Source organism: Ammospiza caudacuta, chromosome 4, assembly GCF_027887145.1.
Source record: "Ammospiza caudacuta isolate bAmmCau1 chromosome 4, bAmmCau1.pri, whole genome shotgun sequence".
NCBI lineage: Eukaryota > Metazoa > Chordata > Aves > Passeriformes > Passerellidae > Ammospiza > Ammospiza caudacuta.
Genome location: NC_080596.1, coordinates 22,047,788 through 22,062,164, shown reverse-complemented (window position 1 = coordinate 22,062,164; position 14,377 = coordinate 22,047,788). Strand labels below are relative to the sequence as shown.

The following is a 14,377-nucleotide window of genomic DNA, read 5'->3' as shown; positions in this document are numbered from 1 at the left end:
AAGCATGAGTAGAATTTTATACATGAAACCCATAGGTTTTAGAGTTTTCTCTCCACCTTTTCTTTAGAGAAGTAGTGGTTATATAGTAATCTATATGACCCATTAGAGAGTCAAGTAAATTACTTTAAGGAAGTAACAAAAATATCTTCAATTTAGTTGCTAATGAGTTGCTATGTATTTTGTTTATATGTTTACATAATAAATATATACATATATGAAGGAAAATTTTAAAGAACAGTTTCAGCACCTTTGTAGTTCGTGATGTACTCATGCTGCTTGTCAAGTAATTGTGAAACCAAGTTCCTGACCTAGACTTGATTGGCATTTGAGTATTAATCCTTGCACTGCATGGAAGACAAGTCTCTTCTACCCCCTTTGGATTAGAGGATGTAGCAGTCCACTTGAAAAATGGGGCAACCATCTGAGTAGAATTTAAAGATGTTTTGGGCATGATTCAGAAGAAGGGTGCTGTTAAATACCAATGCTGTAGTTAATTTGTTGTCAGAGAAAAGTAGATTGGACCTTCAGTTGTTACTGATCCACCACTGAATTCCTTGGGCATATTTTGGGGATATGTAATATATAAAGATGCACATTTAGGCACTTTCTGACTCTGTGAATGTGTAAGTTGTAGTTATATGAATTGCTAATATAGAGGGTGAAAGTAGCTGAGCAGCATTTCAAAGAATGCAGTTGCATGCATCAAGATTGATCCTTTTTATCTTTTGTGCAGTGGCTGTTATGCTGGTCTCTTGCATATTGTATGCAACTTTTCCTTCTCTCTCTACCTCTGCCACAATATTGCAGCGTGCAGGATTTTGGCTGCATCATAAAAAGGGAATTTCCAGTACCATATAATATTGGCTTATAGTAAAGCCTAACCTTTGGGCTAGGTTGAGGAAAAATAAATTGTTCTTCTTTGAAATATGGACATTTGTTGATGAGATGACAAATTCTGACATGAGCTCCAAAGCTCAGGATTCATGGATCTGTGCAGAGGGCCACACTTAATTTATATTTTACAAAGCTGCTGCTTCAGGCAGCCTCCCCATGCTGTGGCCTTCCTTGCACTGCTGTAATGTTTCCCATCTCCTGGCATTACACAACTGATAGTGAAGCTGCTGCCAGTGGTGGCAGTGACAGGGACTTTCATAACAATGCTATTCTGGGCTGGTTTGGAAGGCATAGCAGTTAAAATGTCTGGTTCTGCTGCTAACTGCCCAGAAAGCAATATGAGTGGGATATTTATAGAAAAATACTGGTGCAGGCACAGCCTTACAGTAAATGCAAAGGGCACCTTTTAAAAAGTGGCCTTGTGCTTTCATTTCACTTCAACGGGGAAGTAATACTCTTTGGAGTTGTGGGATGTATTGTTTAACTAGACCTCTAATCATGTTATGGATGATGTGTCTCCAGGAGAATCAGGGGACAAGACCTTTAAGTGTTTTTATCACATGATGGAAATGGGCTTTCCATTTGGGGAAAAATATATACAAAAAGTTTGGCTACATGTCCTTCCAGGAACTCAGAGCTTTCTGGTGTGTCAAAGCCACATGAATTTTGTGCAGGACTAAGATGCTGGAGCGTGGTGTTTATGCACGTGTGTATTTGGTGTGAGAAAGTCTGTGTTGTAATGAGCCTGTCAGCTTTAAATCATTGCTTGTGCCAATGTTTACACTGGCACTGGGCAGTCATCTCAATGTTTGCATTTGCAATTTTTAAGTAGAAGAGGGGAAAAAAGAGAAACTGCCTCTGTTTATTCATGTTGGTATTCAAAAGTCCACTGTAGGTGCTCAGGTCACTGAGCCCCGTTGGGGTGGGTGACGTAGGAGCCAACAGCAGAAGGCACAACTGTGTCCTATGAGCGTGATTTTGTGTTTTGAGCTGCAGCTGGCAGGAGGATGGGAAAATCAAATCAGATCTTCAGAATGCTGCTGGGCTTGGGGTATGACTGTCACACAAGATGGGGTGAGAGTGTTGGTGGCTGTCTCTACTCACATTGCTGAAAGGATGAGGATCACAGTTGCTAGAAAGACTCCCTTAACCTTGGTAGCTGAAGGAATAGATGAGGCTTTGTGTGTGGCCTACATTTGTGTTTCTGAATCTGGCCTAGATGTCTTTTTTTCCTGTTTTTCTTGTGAACATCACACAAGTTTTTTTCCCCACACAGGCACAGGATCATCTGGTGTGGGTAAATCTTTGCCATTTAGGATAAAGCAAAGAAATTATGAACGAAGTGACAGCATTGTCCAGCTGATGGCATGGGCTACTCAGGCACTGTGCACTGTTTATGAAGTCTCTCATCTCTTCTGTAGCTGAGGAGACCAAATCTTGCTTCTTTCAATGTGAAAATGGACGTTCCAGCTCCTGACAGAGGTTCTTTCCTCCTGGCTTCAGTCATGTGATCTTTCTGATGACAAAAGCTTTTATTTTCATTGAGCTCAGTTTTACAAGTAATCTCAAGTAAAATGTGATACAGTAGTCTTGCTTTCCAACCTTTGCTAAACAGGGATTTCCTGTTACTCATCTATATATTAGAATTGGTGGAAATTTGTAGAGTGACACATAAGTGTTCCTGAGATCTGAATGATTAATGTTTGCCATTTGCATTGTTAGCAAATGTTTACATTCTGATTTTTCCTCTCTAAAAATACACCTCATTTTAATGCATATACTCTTCTGGTTTTCATTCTTTCTTCACCTCCTCCTGCCTCTGAGTGAGAAATACCATCCTGGCACTCCAGAACTCCCTTGGGCCATCCCAGTTGCTGTCAGTAGAGACAAGTTAGTATTTCTAACAAAAATAAAGTGAGCAGGATAGTTTTCTTTATCTGTCTTAGTATTCCTAAAATTATTGGTGAAACAGAGAAATCCTTCAATGAGAAGAACCACATACCTAAATAAGTGTGTCCAAGAAGCTTTCCTTTTACCAGATGTTTTAGTATTTGTAAATATTATTTACCAAAAGGTGGTGATGGATATGAGGAACTACAAAAATTGGGGAATTAAAGGCTGTTTTTCAACAGAAACAACTTTGCTGGTAAGGGGCAGTAACTCTGCCAGCAGAGGCCCCAGCTTGTTTCTGTGTTCTGCTTGTGGCACAATGCTGTGCCTGCCTGAAGCAGCACCAACTTCTGCTCAAGTGATGGCAACCTCTGGCAGCCTGGAACAGAGGGTACAGCCCTGCTGAAATGAAAACAAACAACAGATGAGTTATTCTGTTTCCATTTTCTGGTGCCTTTTCAGTGCCATTTCCATAGGACTCATGGTTTTTGAACGTGGTTGAAATAAAGCAATGTTTTCGTATTGTCAGCACAGTTCTAGGGGTGAGTTGGGGATTAGGTGATATCTTTGCTATTTTTTCTCAGTCAGCAAATTATGTTGGACGACAGGGGACATGGCAGTGGATAAATACATAATCCCCTCGATACTTTGGGGTTTTTTGGTTGGTATTCTGGAGGCTTCTTGGTTGGTAAGTGTAGTTTTTGTGTGTGCATATATGTGATTCTCTGGATTTTTTGATTAATTTTTTAAAATAAGAGCATAAGGTTGTGCACATTTCTACTCTACTAAAATAATTAGAATAATGTGGTATTTTTATAAGAGACTTTTTGAACATCAGCACACCTTTTTGGAAGATTTCTTTGGACTCAAAATTTAGTCAGTATCAAAGTTTTGTGGGGTTTAGTTGTTTTGGGAGGGTTTTGTGTTTTTCATATTTTGTGTGTTTGGGTGGTTGGTAATGTTTTTTGTTTTGTTGTAAACATGGTACAACTGTTGTGTTGCCCTATCACATGTGCAGCACATGGGCTGGAGTCATGTCTAAGGTGTATTCTCCAGCTTCTGAGAATTCAGTATGGAGTGTACATACATCAGAGTCAAATCTAGACCCTATTTGTTTCCCAGAGATGATGCTGGAGTGTTAAAAAGGCATGTGCTTTGCCTCGGAGGGGGCAACTGGCTTCTGGAGATTTGGCTGAGCAGTTAACACTGCCTCTTTCATTTTTGCCATGCTGGAGCAGGATTTTTATATGCATTTTAACAGTTATTTAAGAGTCCCCATATGCTTAGAAAGGAATCTGAATATATGTGCCTTTTTTAAAGCTGCATCATAACGAGGTTATTCCATCAATACAGTAGAATGACTGGGAGCTGCAGTTGGAACAATATGTAAAAATACAGCTTGTAAAAGATTTCCTTTATTAACTGTCATCATCCACAGAATATATGTTCAAATAAACGTTGTGTAATAACTAAATTTGAGATTAATAGGCCCCTTAAGAAACAGGGAAGTAATTCAGGATAGTCAGTGAAAAATAGCCTGTAAGACTGTAACATGCACATATTGTCCTGCTTACATGCTCTCTCTGGTGTCATTGCCATTTATCAATGTCGGCACGCTCTGTTCTCATTAAAACACTCTTGCACAAAAGCAACTTAATTTTCTTAAGAGAAGAGGACACCTGATTCAATTTAGTGCTCAAAACCAGGAACTTGAATATATTTTTTTTCCTGTCTGAACTCAGATGAATAGTTATGAACAGCAACACAGATTAAACCTTATTAGGCATATTTATATTCTGTTTGCAATAACAGTGCTGTGGCAAATAGCTTTCTACAGAGATGTAACATCTTGTTATTGGAAACAGCAGTTAAGACATGAGCTGTGGTAACACAGGAGATTTTATTTTTAAATAGGAGATTGAAGGAGTTGTTTAAAGGGACTCTGCCAACTCATTCAAGTTACTTCTAATGTCCTGCCTTCTTCCACCTTTTCAAACTACACCGATGTTTTTGGGTAGATAAGATTTCCTTTTCTGTCCTGTTTGGTCAAATAATTTCCAGCACTTTATTTAGTCTTTCTTTTTTTTTTTCCCCCCTTTCCTCTTCTGTCAAATGGTTGTATTAAAATTTGCAATAATAGTATCGATGCTGTAAAATCTTACACTACCATGTTGTGTTCTCTGTCCTCTATTGCATAATCCTGCACTAGAACTGTGAGAGTCCTTGTCTCTTCCCAGTTCTTTTCTGCTCTTCTGGGTTTTTCTTTCTCCTTCACTGTGCCTTGTGTGTTAAATAGGATAATTAGTCTTATTGCTGCTGCTTGAGCTGCATATCCCACTAGTATGTGGTACATCCCCCTAGTGCTCAGGTTTTAACTGCAGGGAATGGCAGACAGACACACAACAGCTCTGGGTGATGCCCAGGCTGCTTTCTTCCAGGATGTTCTGGGGCTGTTTGCTTTCATTACTCTGCATCTGTGGCCTTGACCCTGCAGTGTCCTTTCCTCAGAGCTGGGATGGCTTGGGGCCAGCCAGGCCCTGGTGTCCATGGGGTGTGCTGTCCCAGCTGTGGGGTGCCTGGGGGTGAGCATAGGTTTAAATACATCTAGGAAGGCTGTCTTCCTAAGGGCCGCCAAATGACACTGGAGAATCAAACGTTTTGGTATTGAAGCACTACACACATATTGGTGAGAAAATCTCTTACATTTTCCTCTGAGGTCCACATACAAAGCTGTGAGACACTGCACTTTCCCTGTGCTCTGCAGTAAAGTTCCTGTCTAGTTGTGCATAACAATTTCTTTGGAACCCTACTGATAATGATAAAATGTTGCTGCTTGGCCCAGGTGTTCCGAATGTGGCCAGGGTGTGTTTTCCTGTTGTTTAATGTAGTCTGGATATGTTATTATCAAAACAATGTCTAGCCTAATAAATTCCATGACAGTTTAGTTTGGTACCAAAGCCAAGGCAATGAAACAAAAATCAGAATATGTTCTGTGTTTAATTCTTGAATTCTGAGCACACTTGTTTGATTTGCTGCCCAGTCACATGTACTTGACTGCTGCATGTAACTGATGCTGCATTTGAATACACACCTGGAGGGACAGGCTCAGCCCCTGGGTAGTGGCTTTGCCCTTTTCTTCCATCTTTTACCAGCCTTTGTTGCGAGGAGGACTTAGATCTCATTGCTGCCACTGTAGAAATCTAAGCAGTGTTTTCTATACATGTATTCCAGGAAAACGGGGAAGAGATGAAGGGCTGAAGGTTTGGGCTAGACTCTGGTGTAAGAAAAGTTTCTGCCAAGTGCTGCCAGATAGGTGTCCTTCCCAGGTGGCCTGGTCATTTCTCATTTGGAATTCTCCTTGGAAATGTAGACCCTCAGCATTATTCCCTAAGCCCAGTGCCATGCAGAGTTGTCTGAAATTGTACCTGCCCAACAATAAGTGAATTTGTTGTTTAATGGAGCTAATATGTACAGTTGTTAACTCAAGTGATGCTGCCCATGCTCTTGTACTTGCCTGTTGAGAGTCCTGGCAGAGACTTTCAGTTGTCTCTTGAGTTGGTGCAAACACAGAAATTTGTCATGTGGTTGGTTCTGCTGCTTTTGAACGTGGTCTGACCTTACATTTCAATACATGGCTATGCACTCACCTTTTGAAAGGTCTTCACTGTGGATTTTATAGAGCTCTCCCCTCATACTAGTAGTAAATGCAATGAATGGTTTGCAAACACATGCAAATCTGAACTTGGAGTATTATAAAGACATCCAAATGTTTTCATGTTTTATTGTTTCATTTAAGCTGGCAGCAGACAGTTGAAGCACAAAAAGAGCAAACACTAAAAAAAGTGATGCAATAATAGTGACTAATAAATGTTTCAAATAGAAAATGAAGAGCCTGGCTGTATCATGTGTCAGCAGTAATGTTTATTTGTATCATCCCTCTAAGGATTTCAGAGTGCTTTCTAAGGAATGAATTAATTTTGACAATGCCCTGTGAGGTATGTATCCCTTTGATAGAAGGGAGTTGGAAGCACAAAAGTGTTTAAATTCTACAGGGTTATGCTACTAGTTATGCTTAATTACAAATTGGAGCACTTGATTCAGTTTACTACCAGTTTGTTTAAACTGAACCAGAATCACAAATATAAGCCCCAGGTTTGTGAGTATGAGAAGAAATTACTTCTAAGTTGGTTTTGCAGGGAAAATGTTTACAAAGAAAACTGCAGATAGAGTAATTGACATATGTAAATCCTCCCTTGCTGAGGCAAATAATCTGGATAATTGTATTTTAATATGCAGTCTTCCTGTGTTTTTTTTTTTTCTCTTCTTTTGTTTGTAATGAGTGTTTAATCATCTGCTCTGGATAATTTCTGACACTGCAGAGAAATGGAGTTAAAAATTGTAAACTAGTGCACTCCAGAACTGGTGGTGAATTGTGACTTTTGCACATGACTAGTTAAACAACTGAAGTATAAAATTTGTCCAAGGTTATTATCTTAGTCCCTGTTATATGCTTGAGATTATTTAAAAAATCCAGATATCTTCCAGATGGATCAGGAAGGAATAAAAGAGGTTTGATAATGGGCAAAATACCACCATCTAGTATCTCTTCTTTGCACCTTTCCAGACACAGAATTTCTCCTGAAAGTGGAATTGCAGCCTGTTTTAAGTAAAATAATGTGATATCTCTAGATGATCCCCAAATCAGGATTGGTAGCCATGTTCTAGGTTTGTGTGGATGGGTACAGCGTGTCTTTGCCTTGCTACATGAAGGCGTCTGTTGCACAGCTTCAAAGACAAGTAGAAAATCCTGATTTAATTCACACTTGTTGAAGAATTGTTTATACTACTCATGCTTCCTTTCAGCTATGATCTCTGGCAAGAGAAGCTGTTTGGACTTGTGCCTTCTTTTTTTTTTATGCTCAAAAAAGAAATGCTGATGAGAGAGAGGTGTTAAAATATGTTACTGTAGTTTACAACTGTCAACTATAATGTTTTATTTAGCTGTATCTACTCAGATGCTCCCTCCACAACATGGAGTGCCATATGCCATTGTCCCTGTTAGTGAGCAAGTCAGCAAGGGTTTCCCAGCCTGCATTTGTTTTTGTATTTGGGCCACTGAGGAGCTGTGGTCCAGTGCCATCTTTTATTGATAGGGCCAGCAGAGGAGGAATCTAATGAAATTATCAAAGCTTTGAATTAATTATGAACTTGAATAAGAAAGCTAAGCTCTCTAGAGCCAAGGATCTCATTACCCATTCATTTTCATTGCATCCTCTCATGGAGCAGAAGGCAGGTTCAGCTACTGCTCCTACCCTGATTTTGGACTTTATTCAAACTTGCTCAACTCACTAACAGCCTCTTGTTATTAATCTGTGGCTGGAAGTGTCCAGGGTGATTAATTTGACTCTAAACTGGCACGTAAATGTAGATTTCCCTCCTCCCTTTCCTCTTACCTTTGCTGTGTGGCTTTTCATCATCAGACTGGCTGCCACACAAGAGTTTCTGTTCTTTCTTGGTAATTGGGGAAAGTTATGCAAGACTCAAGTTTTAACTTCCTGGAATTTAATGAGTTCATAATAAGAAATAATACTGCTATCTTGTATTTCCTGGATATTTAGGTAAGCACAAACACTTCTTAAGTCATTATCAAAATTGTTTATTTTCTTATTTTAAAAGACTTTGGAGTGAAAAGTAATGACATTTTGGCCTCAGTAGTCCAGGAGATTGTGGGATTTCTTTTTGTTGGGTTTTTTGTTATTCCTATTTTAAATTTGTTTGTCAAGCTATAGGAAATTCTCTCTGTCAATACTTTATTATGATGAACTATTAAAGTAGTTTATTTACCAGATTAATATTTCATTAATATTTTTTAAAGTGTATAAAAATGCAGTATTTTAGTTAAATCAGCTAATGTTCATTTTAATTATTAGTTCAGTGTATGAAAATTATGAGAGCACGAGTAGTGAGACCAAGCTTCTGTGTAATATTCTTAGTTCTTGTGGATATTCCTTTTCAGTCTATCGGCAAAGATTTTCTTCTCCTCCTGCTTTTGTCCCTTTCAGCACATTATTTATGAATGCATAAACCAGAATCCATCAGTCTTCATAAGTTACAGGCGACTGGCAATTTTTTAAGCAGTGGCTAACTGCCTAATGGTCTCTGTGTATGTGTGTATTTGGAGACTCTAATAGCTTGGTGGGTGGGGGAAGGACATTTTGTTCCTGCACTGTAGCTATTGCACCATTGGTGATATTTATCATTTTTTTCTCTCTAGGCAGCTGCAATATTTAATTCTGCTTTTGGAAGTTTTTTGGTAAGTAACACAATATTTCTAGCAAGTGCTTTAATAGTCTCATTTTTAACAGTATCCTTGGTGTGTTTGGATTTTTTCACATAATTGTTGGTGGATTCAGATGGCAAAAATTTGAATCATCTTCCAGTTTATGTCACCATGCCCTTAAATATGGATATTGCAATTTCTTTTCTTTTTGTTAAACTCTTGAGAAAGGTAGTGAATAATTCTCTGCTCATGGTAAATTAATAATGTGTAAACACATCTTAATTTTCTCCTTAATGGGTTAACAGAATCTATTATTATGCAGATGTTTCAGACATGGGCATCAATATATTGATTTTTCTAATAAGGCCCATCAAATACTCATTATTTTCTATCAAGAGGCCGTGGATTTTGAAAAGAAAACATGACCCAGCTGATCAGAGAATAGATGCTAATTTACTCAGTGACTTGTCATTTGTTTAGCATATTTTAGTGTCAGTGAAGCCACTCGATGTCTCTGAGGAACACACTAAAATAGCTGGATATGGGAAAGCAATCAATCCAGCTGGAAATATAACTGTTTCTTTAAAAAGCAAAAGCAGTATTTGTGGTCCTGATGGTCTACAAACATTTGGAAATGACACAGTAAAGAACACTAAATATATTTATGAAAAAAGGAAGAATAGATTTCTTTTACTGATGTATTGCTTAGAGAGATACTAATGAATGTTAAGTAAAAAATTATTTTATGTGTTGACTGATTGTTCATTCAGGCAGCTAATAATTGAATTTGCTCTTACTAAAATTTATGCATGTTTAGGAGAAAGTGTTTATGATGCCAGTCTTGTGTCCCAGTTTTATACTGTGATGTATAAAATGAATGAATGCTAAAAGAATCCAATTTGCAAAATTGAAATAAAAATTGTGATACAAAATAACTCACTTTTAAATTTTTTTTTATTACTTTTACTTATTACTTATTATTACTTTTTACTTATTATTTACTTTTTTTTTTATTCATGCTTTTTTTTTTATTTTGTGAAAAGCTGACTTTTAGAACCTTAAGTATATGGAACTGTACTAGCAAGAGACAAAGTCACATGGCATTTTGCGGTTGTGTTGTGCTGCTGCATTTTTGAAGGACTAGGCTGAAATTAGGAAGGTGGATATATGTTTTTTGGGTATGGATGACCTCTTACCCTCTAATATTTAAAATATCAGTTCCCAACTACTTGTCCTTTGTGTTACCTGTAATATTCTCCTTCTATGGGGCTGCCTCAAACTGTGGAAGTGTTGGACAAGCTCTGAAGTCTGAGAGTGTTATGTGAATGATATTTTCTCTTTGTTGCTTGGCACGAGCTCCTGGTTTCCCTGCTGTCTCCAGCTTTCAGGTCAAGAGGTTTCTGTGAATACCCAAAGGCTCAGTTCAGCTGCCACTTGGAGATACTTTTTGGCTTCAAGTATGAATTTAGGCTCCACTGCATCTGACTACAATGCTGGCTCCTTGTAAATCAACAGAAACATATTTTCAATTTCTATTTGCAGTTCTTTGAAGAAATCTGAGCTCAAGAAGCTGAGTTAGTTTTGTTTTCATGTAATACTCCTAATTTTGGTTTTGGTCTTATTTCATGATCCTTGGAAAGTTCTGCTTACACGTAATTACCTCATTTCACTTTTTGTTCCCTTCAGGTCTTTTTGCAAATGTTGGAGCAGCATTGCAGTAAGCATTACTCTTACAAAGTTCCCAGAAAAGCCTTTTCAAAAATATTAAAGATCAGCTAAAATGAAACCATAGTACCAGCTGATTTTTTCTAATTACAGTTTTTTGTTTTTTGTTTTTTATTTTTATAGAATAACATGGTAAAGACACTGGTTGCTATTAAATTACAAATATATCGACACATTTGAACATTTGTTGTGGTAATTCTACTTTAAAATCATGATTATGTAGGGAATACATGTGTATGACACAAAGGAAATCACAAATATGCTTACTGAGTGCTTTGTTCTTACAAACTTTTCCAGTTATGAAGTTGATAGGACAGACCTTGTGGTTGACATGTGGTAGTAGGCCAGGGTCAGCAGTAAGCAGAGTTGTTTTCACAGTGGTGTGGGTCTACATGACCATGAATTGAGCTGCTCCAGATATGGAGCACTGGCAAGCATGTGGTCACTCACAAAGAAAGCTTGCTGTTGAAAAACTGCCAAAGCATTAAGCACATATGTGTTTGTATATGTGTATATATATGTATATATATATTTCTTTCTTTGAAGTCAAAACCGTTCTATAAAATGTAAAAATAATTGACTTGTTTCTTCCAACATAATGGAAGTGGTTTTGGGAATCCATCAGTTTGTATTGGTGCCTAACTTATGGATTTGGCTATGGGTGGAGAACCTATGTCCTTCCTGTATCTTCAATTCAGGATGAATCTAAATCACATCTGCATTTTTCTTAGGAGTGTCTAATGATGAGCTGTGTGTGGACAGGCTTAGATGGAGTTACAGACCTTTGTGACCCAAACTTTATGGGGATTATTTGGAAGGCTCTGACCTCAGCAAGGCTGAAGTTTTTCTGTGTTCCTTGTCTCACCATGTGTAGCACGTGGGCAGGTTGTGGCACTCGTGACAAAGCCAGGACGGTGTTTTCTCTTTTCAGACTGTGCCCTGTGGGCCAGTGCCTGTGTGTGATAGTGTCAAACAGGCTGATTTAAATTGGGCTGAAAGATGTGCTGTGCTGATTGCTCTCCTGCCCCCACCACCTTTTTTTTCCCTTAAGACTAGGAAATAGTGTTGAGAAGTTAATTTAAAGTTAGTTGTGGAACAAAATGTTTGCAGGAAGATACTCAGTATAATGTTAGAATGATACTGAGATCAGCTTATTCAGATGAAATGGAACATCTTGTGATATACAAGATGTAGAAATGCCAAATATGTCTTGATGAGCAGAAATACACTTAGATTAAGGACCTGGGGGTGTTTCCATTGGTAAAGAGATTTACAAAAACTGCCAGCCAACCACAAATTAATTCCTTTTTAAATCCACCAAAGTCCATCTTCCTATAAATATACAGACAAAACCGTACATGGAACGATACACTACATATTTACATTATTTTATTGACTTAGTTTAATAATGTCTCAGGTCTAATTAAAACCCAGTGTTTGAAAAAACTAATTGTTACAGAAAAGTGTTTTTATATAGCTAGATTAGTAATAACTAACGATAGATGAATTCAATTTACATAAATTTCAGCCAAGAGAATATTTAGGCTCATACCATAGAGGATTGCTCTGAGCTGGGTAGTTAATATCATTATCTCCTCCCCTCGTTTAAGCAGTTTGCTTTACAATAATTGTGGAACATAAGTGATTTCAAATTTTCCTCTTAAAGGGGTTGTAATATACTCTGGTAGTGTTTTACTCATACAGAGTGGTTGGTTGTCCCAAGGTTGCATGCACGTGCTAAGATAGAAAGCACTGTGTTAGCTGCTTCCACTTGGAGGAGAGGATACTTTGCACCTGAAGGCTGAAGAAATTGCCTGGAATGTGAAGTGTAGGTCTACTGGAATTGTTAATGTTGTATGCATTGTATGCTTCCTAAGCATTTCAGTTCTGCTTTTAAAAGAAGACGACAAGTCCTTGCAAATCACAGAGCAATGGGCCGGAGACTGTAAAACATGCTGTGCTGCTGGTTCTTCCATGGTGTTTGCCGGAGTGGTTCAGCTCCTTTGACTTTGTCCAGCTGTCACTGAGGCTGCTCCTGCCCTGGAGATGTGCTTGGCTGAGAGCTGCACTCAGTTTGCAGTGACAATGTAGTGCCTTGCGTGTGGGACATGGACTTCCAGAACTCTGTGTCCTCACAAAATGCTCTGCACTGCTAGACTGGACCAGTCTTGGTAATCTTTGTGTCTCATGAATCTCCTTTCTGCTTGGGACTGTGGGCTGGGAATCCCATAAGAATATCCAGCCTGTGGTGTTGAGTCAGTGTAGGCTGGTTCTTTGGTACCTTGGGCTTATGAACAGTTGGTGTGAAAGGAACAACCATCAGCTTCACCTTCCACAAAGAACTGAAACTGAGATCTGAAGGCCTGTGGGGACAGGAAGTCAAGAGGAAAATAGAGAATTCTGGGGGCTCTGCTCTGGTGACCACTGGGCTCCTGAGAAAACAGCAAAGCGTTGTTTAAGAGTTCCTCCAGTGCTGCTATGGACTAGATTTTCTTTCTTTGTTGAAACATAATAGATGAAATGAGACTCGTGTCAGGTGCCCATCATTCCATTAATCTCCTTTGTCCAAATTAAGTCTGTGTGGGTTTTTTCTGTTATCTGACCATTTCTCAGAGGGGACAGAGCTGGTTTGTGCCGTTCAAAATGCTCAAATAATTTTTGGAGCTGCCACATGGTTCACCAAATCAAGGCTAGTATTTTTATTTACATTGTCTTCCAAATGCAGGCTAAAGCTAGCAGAGAATAAAGTTAGCTTGTCACATATACTCAAAGCTTAGCTGGTTAATGAAAATGTATGGAATTCTTATCTAGTCTGCTTTAGCAGGCATAATGATTTACACAGCCTGACAGCACTAGTGCTGCAAGTAAATGCATTAGTCATAGTGTCCATTTTTCTTGCAAATTTGTGACACAGATTTAATTATGGGAATGACCAGCAACTTACAAATCTAATTTTGGTAGGCTGAGCCAACTTTTTTATTTTAATAACAATGGATTTTTTAGCAATGATTTCATTACCATTTAAAGAAATCCAACCATATGGAAATAACCAATTGGCTGAATTTATTTACTTTATTTTACCTTAGTGGATGTTGAATGGTTTTGGTTTATTTGGGGCTTTTTTATTATCACTTTTAAAGTCTTATTTATTTTTAGGATAAATATCCTTATCTGTCTTAAGCATTTCTAGTATAAACATAGTAAATATTTTTCTAAAATCAGGCACATGTTTGTATACCCCTTTGTTCCATCTTAATTGTGTCTTTGCAGTATGAAAAGGGGCAGAGCAGTCATCTGGGATTCCCTTTTTACTCTGCTAGCTGTTTACAAAGAAATCTTGCCAGGAAGTCTGTTCGCAACAGGTGCTGAATTCTAGATTCAGTCTTGTTTAATTTCAAAGTGGAGCTGCTTTATGGAGAGCCACTGCACTCTCAGAAGTGTCTCCTCTTGCTCTGTGAGCAGGGATGCTGTGGGTCTATGGTCCAAATTTGATCAGGGTAGTTCTCCAAGTCCTGAGCAAGTTCTCCCTCATAATCAGCCACTAGGGAAGGCACCTTATCCTCGGAGGATTGTTTCTTGCATCAGTGG

General features: G+C 38.4%; 1 protein-coding gene across 1 annotated transcript in view; it reads left to right on the top strand.

Annotated features, from left to right (window-relative positions):
* SLC10A7 (solute carrier family 10 member 7) overlaps positions 1-14,377 on the top strand; it is a 139,596-nt gene that overhangs the window by 37,168 nt on the left and 88,051 nt on the right. The window contains exon 5 of the mRNA XM_058803459.1: positions 9,059-9,097. Coding sequence (XP_058659442.1) covers positions 9,059-9,097 — 39 coding nt within the window. The remainder of the gene's footprint in view (positions 1-9,058; positions 9,098-14,377) is intronic.